At 31.2% G+C, this 8,831-nt stretch overlaps 4 protein-coding genes across 5 annotated transcripts; 3 read left to right on the top strand and 1 right to left on the bottom strand.

Annotated features, from left to right (window-relative positions):
* Nucleotides 1-170: 170 nt before the first annotated feature.
* Nucleotides 171-3,348, top strand: LOC126867034 (ribonucleases P/MRP protein subunit POP1). Of its 2 annotated transcripts, none has more exons than XM_050621129.1 (3): nt 171-550; nt 700-2,031; nt 2,113-3,348. In XM_050621129.1, the coding sequence occupies exons 1-3, from the start codon at nt 427-429 to the stop codon at nt 3,159-3,161; spliced, it is 2,505 nt and encodes an 834-aa protein (XP_050477086.1). In that variant the 5' UTR covers nt 171-426; the 3' UTR covers nt 3,162-3,348. The 2 variants fall into 2 exon arrangements, with proteins under 2 accessions (XP_050477086.1, XP_050477087.1); XM_050621130.1 differs by having other exon boundaries at nt 461-550; nt 732-2,031.
* A 23-nt stretch (nt 3,349-3,371) lies between these two features.
* Nucleotides 3,372-4,904, top strand: LOC126867066 (carbonyl reductase [NADPH] 1-like). Its single transcript, XM_050621205.1, has 4 exons — nt 3,372-3,529; nt 3,638-3,898; nt 3,972-4,210; nt 4,293-4,904. The coding sequence occupies exons 1-4, from the start codon at nt 3,512-3,514 to the stop codon at nt 4,603-4,605; spliced, it is 831 nt and encodes a 276-aa protein (XP_050477162.1). The 5' UTR covers nt 3,372-3,511; the 3' UTR covers nt 4,606-4,904.
* Nucleotides 4,661-5,833, bottom strand: LOC126867082 (U6 snRNA-associated Sm-like protein LSm2). The gene is made up of 4 exons (XM_050621222.1): nt 5,443-5,833; nt 5,293-5,360; nt 5,131-5,221; nt 4,661-5,047 (listed from the first exon to the last, which is right to left on the bottom strand). The coding sequence occupies exons 1-4, from the start codon at nt 5,443-5,445 to the stop codon at nt 4,922-4,924; spliced, it is 288 nt and encodes a 95-aa protein (XP_050477179.1). The 5' UTR covers nt 5,446-5,833; the 3' UTR covers nt 4,661-4,921.
* Nucleotides 5,834-6,120: 287 nt separating this feature from the next.
* LOC126867051 (drebrin-like protein) lies at nt 6,121-8,794 on the top strand. Its single transcript, XM_050621169.1, has 5 exons — nt 6,121-6,269; nt 6,674-6,842; nt 6,911-7,143; nt 7,213-7,390; nt 7,467-8,794. Exons 1-5 carry the CDS (start codon nt 6,187-6,189, stop codon nt 8,226-8,228), a joined length of 1,425 nt encoding a protein of 474 aa, XP_050477126.1. The 5' UTR covers nt 6,121-6,186; the 3' UTR covers nt 8,229-8,794.
* The last annotated feature ends 37 nt before the right edge of the window (nt 8,795-8,831 follow it).

Below are 8,831 nucleotides of genomic sequence, written 5' to 3'. Positions count from 1 at the left end.
TGTAACAGGGTTAACGCGTGTTGCGTACACGCTTTGATAAATAATTATTTCGACTTCGTTTTCCTTAAGTCCAATTCCTATTGACCTCGAAGAATGCCCCCTATAGGCACAGGATTAAAATACTTTCGGCTAATTCAAGCTCCGTCGGCGTTTCTGTGTTCAAGTTGAAGTATTTTTAACTATGCTTTAAATGGATACTACACGTGTATCTGAATATTAAAGTGGTGTCAAGCAATGTACAATAAATCACAATTCGTATACTTCAAAACTATTTTTGTCTGATGACTACATGTGCTTGTCACTAGGATATTTATAGTACTATAATCTATAATATTCTTCTACTGTTCTACTATTCTACTGTTCATAAATTTAAGTATAGCAGGTTACTTTGGTGTAAACAAAACTTCAAACACTCGTATATAAGAGATGGCTGGAATGGAACAATTCGATGAATTCTTAGGTGGATCGCAACGATTGCCACATGAAGTTCACATTATGAAACTTGTTTCTGCGAGAGCTAGCGAAATTGCTGCAATGACATATTCCATAGGTATGTTAAACGATACACGGACCTACTCTAATAAATATAAATTTCCTTACCAACATATAAATATATATTAAATACACTGGGAAAAATGATATCTAAATCATTATTTATTATTTATTATTGATATCTAAATCATTATTTATTATTTACAGAAAATCCTCAACAAACGAAACTTGTATTTCAGAAATTGCCGGTATATATGCGTAGGCGTGTCATGTCTCATAATGCTAAGCGTTTACCCCGCCGATTACAGGAGGCACATTTAAATCAAATGACTAAATCCGGATTGCCGCCAAAAATTAAAAGACAGTCGCGTAGATATCGCAGACGATCTCGTAATTTACTCGCTGAATATAAACGAAGACAACGAAATAAAATTTGGCTGGAAACTCATATTTGGCATGCAAAACGTTTTCATATGATAGAGAAATGGGGCTACAGAATCGCAAGTTACGCGAATGATAAATGTTTCAAGGCTAATTATCGTGCGATGACAAAACACTGCTTGATGCAAGATATTTCATATTATACATGTATCGAAATTAGTGGCCTTGAAGAAATTTTGAAAGAAACTTTAAAGAGCCATTGTAATCCACTCGAATTAACATTTGCTGCACAAATTTTTATAGCAGGCATACGAGAAGGAACTGTAATGTTTTTTAAAAAGAATGGCTATCCTCAATTTCCAATCGGTCATGTACATTTTTTATGGAGACCAAGTCGATCTGATCTAAGAACCATATGGATTTGGGTACATCCATCTTTCCTCGATGATTTCCTCACGGAAATTATATCTAGTTTTGAATTTCGCTTGAGCGACGAACATTCTACTTCTACGAGTGATCAAAATACGGAATCTTGTTTATACATTAATGAAAAGAATTGTAAAATGAGTATTCATAAAAATACTTTTAATCGATTTCGTTTTTACGGACCATTGACAACTAGTGTTTTAACAAATGCCCTACAGTTGCCAAAATTCGATAAAATACTTAATTTGAAATTGGATGCCATGCAAGTAGATCATAATCAAATGGATTACGAGGAAGATGAAAATTCTGATAAATTGTGGCATAATAAGTATTATGATAATCAGGAAAATATTGAGTCTTTGAAAACACAAGAAGAATTATGGCAAATGTTAAAAACGTTACGATCACCTAGTCAGTTGCCACCAAATATTGTTTTTGGCTTTACTGTCTTGGATCCAAGATTCCATTTACCAGATAAAAGAACTAGACCTCAAAGAGAAACACAGACAATTGAAATGGTGTCAGTACCTCCTACAAATGCAAACTCTAGTCCACTTTGGGAACAGAAAATAAGAGAGAAAGTCAGTAAGACATGTGCAACAACAAGTGCAATTAATAAACTAAGAAGTCAATGCTTAGTACCTGGTCTAGATAATGACAAATATTTTAATGAAAATATCATGGCAAAGATACCAGTATTGTTGATTCAAAAACCTAGTATCAGTAAAACAGGTAATTTTTATTAATAACAATTACATTGGAAAACTTTCTTATCAATAAAGATAATCAAGATTGATAAATATGTTTTTTTAGGGTTAGGTTCTGGAGTAGATGTTATTCTTCCATCTAATTGGGGAATGCCATTCTGGCTTGCTTGTATATTTCGTTGCGTAAGAGTTGGTGCACTCAGAGAATCAAAATCTATACTATTTGAATGTGAGAATATGCAATCCCCAGATATTAATGATCCAGATACACCTGCATATACAAGAGAAGCATTAAGTACCAAATTGGAGCTAAAAGAAAAGTATTTTCGTTATCCACCAAATAGGCGCGTGAACTTTGTTAAACTCGGAATTTCTAGTCCTTTTTTCTGTGAATGGAAGATCTTAATGAGAGAATGGACAAATACAGACGATTTTTTTATATTAAGAAATCGTAAATTATTAAATTTCTTGCAAAACAGCTTAGTTCAAGAAGATAATACAAGAAGATATAATACACCAAATAATCATGTATCAAGTCTTACTCTGCAAAGTGCATTTGAAGACAGAAATTGTTTAATTCGCGTTAAAGTAGATATTATAAAAAAAGGATGTCCTAAAAGATTTGCAATAATATGTATGCCAACTAATGAAGACATAGAAAAGTTTAAGAACAATAGAAGTTGGTCAGGTCCTGTGGAAAAATTAAATGTTGATCCAAATGAAAGTATTCGTAAAATATCGCGAAAGAATCATTTAGCTCTTTTAAAACGGCTAAAGAAACAAAGAATACATCATAAAAAGACATTAACTAATAAATTAAGTAAAATGTTAAATAAAGATTTTCAAAGTTTTAGTTATGAAAATAAATTAAAGAATTTGTTAGAAATAAGTCGTGAAGCCATATGCAAGCAAACTCAAAAAATGTCGCAGTTGTATCTTCCAGATTGTGTTAAAGTACGAAATTCTTGTGATAGAGAGATTATGGGTTATATTACAATGGGTGATTTCTGTTTTACAAAAGCAAAAGGTGTAGGTTTAGGATATGCAACATTAAATTCATTAATTGAGCTGATCAATAAAAAACATCCCTTTGTTCTTGTTAGAAATATTCAGACAAGACAATATAGAATTGCTAGATTACACGTAGTAATTTAACAGTAGCTATCCTGTAGTATTATTTGTAATAAATTGTTATTTAATATTTTAATTTATAAGTGAACTCTGTTAAATACCGTATCTTTTAAAATACCGTTTTGTAACATATATGATATCTGGTAGTTGAATTGTTTACAATGGAAAAGAAAGAAAAGATTTGATAAATAAATCTAATCATTATATCGCATTCGTCATTGTTTGTCAAGGCTGTTTGTTCACAACTATATAATGTTTGCTGATTTGCTATAGTACATTCAGTCTAGTGTAACGTAATATTATCAGAGTATTACGTTTAACCTCCTCGAATTACTATTTTGCGCATATAGGAAAATTGGTTTAAAATACCCAATATGACACGTGTAGCTGTCGTAAGTATAAATTATATATTATAAAAACTTTGTATAGTTTTATTGCTTAAACTGCGGTTGGTATCGTAACGGTCACATCATACATATTTTGATAAATCGAATGTTTAGGTAACCGGTGGGAATAAAGGCATTGGATTTGCTATTGTAAAATATCTTTGCAAACAATTTGATGGAGTTGTTTATTTAACAGCTCGTGATGTTACTCGAGGACAGAATGCTATTAAAGAACTTGAAAAACAAGGTTTAAACCCAAAATTTTATCAACTTGATGTTACTGATGAAAGTAGTATTTCTACTTTTCATGATTATTTAAAAAAAACATATCAAGGATTGGATATATTAGTTAACAATGCTGCTATTGCATTTAAGGTAATTAAAACTTTATTTATTTATTTCTTTTTTTTCCGAAAGATATTCTCTACAAATTTTATTAAATATACAGACAACTGCTACAGAACCTTTTTCTGTGCAAGCTGAAGAGACATTAAGAGTAAACTATTTTAGCTTAAGAAAAGTATGTAGCAAACTTTATCCGTTATTGAAAACACATGCACGTGTAGTACATGTGTCAAGTTCTTCTGGTCATTTATCAAAGATTCCTGGTGAATCATTGAAGAAAAGATTTTCAGATCCAAATCTTACAGAGGAAGAATTAGACAATATTATGCACGAATTTATTGAGTATGTTGAATTTCAAAAATATACTAATTTACAATCTACTTTGTTCCATGGGATGTATTCTAAATTTTAATTATATTTTCAGTGCTGCAAAGACAAACACTCACTTAGAGAAAGGATGGGCAAATTCTGCCTATGTTGCAAGCAAAGTTGGAGTATCTGCTTTAGCTAGAATTCATCAAAGAATGTTTAATTCAGATACTAGAGAAGATCTCGTAGTGAATGCTGTGCATCCTGGCTATGTAGACACAGATATGACTAGTCATAAAGGTACTTTGAAGCCTGATGAAGGTGCTGAGGCTCCTGTATATGCTGCATTATTACCAGAAAATACAGACATAAAGGGCAAATATATCTGGTATGACAAATCATTAATGGAATGGACAAAGGATGAATAAATATATAACAATATGAGTTATTTTGGATGAATGCTGTAAAAAGATATACTATATATACATATACTTACTATATTATCTTTAAATTTATTAGTCTGATGTGTGATTAACAGTTCTTCTTCTTTTTATATGAAATACACATGATAACAAATAATTTGAAAGAATTGTTATAAACAGAAACTATTTTTTTTTTAATGTTACATATAAACTCAATTTATGCACTTGTAGATTCAAAGATTGTATGTTCATTGTACACAATTCTTGGCTTTAATAGTAAAAAATAAATCAGTGGTATTTTTAAATCTAATAATAGCACAAATTATCTTGCTTGAACTGCTGCTTCTTTGCGTGCAGCATCCTGTAATAGCTGAGTATCCACTTCATCTCCTGGTAGTTGTACATAACGTACTACTGATCCTCGAATAAAACAGTTTTTTACAGACAACTGAAAGATATTGTATTCTTACTTTCTGTTACAATTTCCTTTATTATTAAACATATAAAATCATAAATATATGCACTACAAACCATATGAGGATATTTATCTGGATCGGTCACACTTATATCAGTTAACTTTATATTCAGGTATTGATCTACTGAGTGCAAAGTACCACAAATGCTACATACAAAAGTTTTATTAAGTGATCTTATAAACATTATAAAATAGAGTTTTTCTTCTGATGAACTTACCTCAAATCATTTTTTAATTCTACAACTACGTCCTTCCCGATCAAGGATTTGAAAAACGAATAAAACAACTGCAAAAAGCATCAAAAAGAAGTTATTTTATTATGAAAAGAAACAGAGGTTAACCCGCCAAATGAAAAACGTTCGACTTACCATCTTTAATAAACTAAAAATATCCAATTTTTAAATTCGTTTATCGTATTATCTAATGAACATAATGAAAATACAATTATTGAAACTAATAATTATACTAATTTCTCGATTGCCGGCACGAAATTGCTGTTATGACAATTTGTTTGAAAGTGTCACTATACACGTTGCGAGTTTAGGGTTTGTACCATTAAACATTGACTTCAACATTTATCTCATCTATATTTTTTCTTATTTACAAAATTTTGATCTATGTTTACAAGCATACTTTCTGTATTTATCGATAATTTTTAGAAATAAAAGATACGAATCAAGATAAAATTCGATAATTTCATACTGTATAAAATTATATAAAATATTTCAACTGTATCTTACCTCTTATTTGCTCGTGTTACTTTTACTGATTGGAGGTCTCCGCCACTAGGTACGCGTGATCAATCGTACTTTGTAGAACAGTCTTGAAGGATTTCATCAATAAAGTTTTGTTTAAATATGTTTTAGCATACGTCAAAACTTGTGTGCTCATATTTGTGTGTTTAAATATAAGTTAATTTAGTTCTTTGTAATCGATTTAAGCACGCTGCCTATATAGATAAGATCCATCGTTTTGCGGTTGGTAACAGAAGGGCGTTGACATTTAATCAAAAAGGCAAAACGTGAAGATGCAACTGTGACATTAACTCGCCAGTAGCAACTTTTTCGCATTTGTTGTTACGGTTGATCTTTCTTATGAACTGAACAAAAAAGATGTCAATTAATTTAACAAAAAATAAAGACGCTTTGGTGGCTGCTTGGCACAGCGTAGTCGACGATAAATCGTCTACTAACTGGTAGGCTTGCATCTTTTTCTCTTATGTTGTATTTTATCATTCCGGCTAATGCGTCGATATGAATCCGGTATCTTAAAGATTCACAAGTGTTCAATTGAATCCTCAAAAACTTGCAAAATAAATTGCTATAATATATTAAGTAACTCTTCCTTTTACATTTATCGATCGATATAAATAGTGCAAAATATATAATTAGCATTTACAACGGTAAAACAAATAGTCGGTAACATTACACATACGGAGAATGAGAAATATTTTATGCAAAATATAATAATTTTGTGCCTTTATTGAATTCCACTAATTATTAATATATCTTCTTACTTTCAATTAAAAATGAGGGATTGTAAATATATAATACAAATTATTTAATTAAATTTATTTTACTAAGTTATTATCATTCATAGGGCCTTGTTTGGATACGAAGGACAAACTAACAACTTAAAAGTGGTTGGTACTGGAAATGGAGGTCTGGAAGAAATGATTGACCGTTTAAATAGTAGTCATATCATGTATGCCTTTTGTCGTGTAATAGATACTAAAACAAGTCTACCAAAATGTCTCTTAATAAATTGGGTAAGAATTCATATTTAAAAAGTTAATGATTTTATTGCATATATACAATAAAATGAGTTGCATTTTAGCAAGGAGAAGGAGCACCAATTGTTAGAAAGGGCACTTGTGCAAATCATATTAGAGATGTAGAAAAATTATTAAAAGGTGCACATATAACAATTACTGCTCGCTCTGAAGACGATGTTGAAGTGGATTCTATTATGGAAAAACTTGCTAGAGCAACAGCTTCTGCATACAAATTTAATGAACCACGTGGGGAAAACGAAGGTAATACAGGTCCTGTGGGTACCACATATCGCAGGTATATATCTTTAATGTTTTAATTATAAGAGTATCAGAATCTTCAACTTAAAGACGATATGTATTGCAGAGTAATTCCCGAACAAGAAATAAATGCAACAGAACGCGATCAATTTTGGCAAAGGGAAGAAATGGAAGAGAAGAAAAGACTGGAACAAGAACGTATAAAATGTGAAAAAGAACGGCAACGGCTTGAAGAAGAAATTAGAACTAGAGAAGAAAAAGAAGCAATGCTCAGAGAACAACAAGTAAACACATTTTATATTATTATATTTATTATTTAATAGTGAATATTTTGGTATTTAAATTTTGATATACTTGTAGGTCACTGCCAAAGAAAATTCAATAGCGCGACAAAAGTTGGCGGAGCAACGCGCTGAGGAGGCGAATAATAAATTTAATCAACTAGCCGCAAGTCAACACTATAGCAACGATGTTGAAGACGATCATAAATCGCGAAGCGAAGAATTGCGACGACAAAGAAGTAAAGAAACGCAGCAGTTAATTGCTCAAAGAACGATAAATGCAAGAGCTGTTTTCGAACAGAATTCGGCAGCTGGTCAAATGAAGTCTTCTCCAGTGCAGCAACAATATATACCGAAGAATAGTCATGTAGAAGCAGCTAAAAAAGCATTCGAGGAGAGTCAGCAAAAAGAGATACTCCATACAAAAGTGGAAGAGGAAGTGAAAACAGAAGTGAATAAAACACATAACTTAGATTTAGTAACCACCACCGCTTCAAATGCATCTTTATCTCCGAATCAAGTTCAAGAGTCTAAATTGCCAGAGCCAGAAGAAGAACCTGAGCAACAATCGGCGACGAAAGAAGCAATTACTGAAAATGAGTTGTACAGTCAAATGGATGGTCAGTACTTATATTTTGACCCAAATAATGAAGGAATGAAAGCGAGAGCCTTATATGACTACCAGGCAGCTGATGATACAGAAATTACTTTTGATCCTGGAGATATTATTACACATATAGATGCTATTGACGAAGGATGGTGGCAAGGTCTTGGTCCCGACGGTACTTATGGACTTTTTCCTGCTAATTATGTCGAAGTTATTGATTATAATACGACATGATAAGAAATATTCTTATGCAAATAGAAGATCTCTTTTTCCAATTAAAAGGAAACCATACTTGCTTTTTCGCATATAAAAGTGACATTCAGTATTTTCATGGTTCTGATGACTTTGCACTTTTCTTTTAATAATAACAGTGTTTAGGTACGACGTATTTCGAAGAATCAGAAAAACAATATATATTTAAAATAAAACAATAACTTATGTTTAGGTATTAAATGCACATCCAATAACGAAGGAATTTAATATCTCTGATAATAATCACGTGAAAGATAAATATTGTTAATATTTTAGCGAGCAAGATTTTAAAAATTAATAGTCTTACAATGCCACTTCATATACAAATGGCGAAGTACGTCTTCCCATGTTCAACGTCACAAACTAAATAAATTAGCAGTAAACAAATATATCTTTTTATAACATTCTACGTCGAAAATCGATGCGCTCATAGATATAGCGTATTTAATAATTTAGCAAATACCCTTTAAATACATTTACAAAATGTAATAACGAGTATTTAGGAGTATGTTTAATTCTTTAAACAATAAATTAAATTTGTTATAGTATATACTTCATAGTATTTTAACCCAAAATATCCTTTAA

The sequence above is a fragment of the Bombus huntii genome, chromosome 6, assembly GCF_024542735.1.
Source record: "Bombus huntii isolate Logan2020A chromosome 6, iyBomHunt1.1, whole genome shotgun sequence".
In the NCBI taxonomy this organism is placed as follows: Eukaryota; Metazoa; Arthropoda; class Insecta; order Hymenoptera; family Apidae; genus Bombus; species Bombus huntii.
The sequence above is the reverse complement of the archived record's forward strand: the minus strand, read 5'-3'. Positions and strand labels throughout refer to the sequence as shown.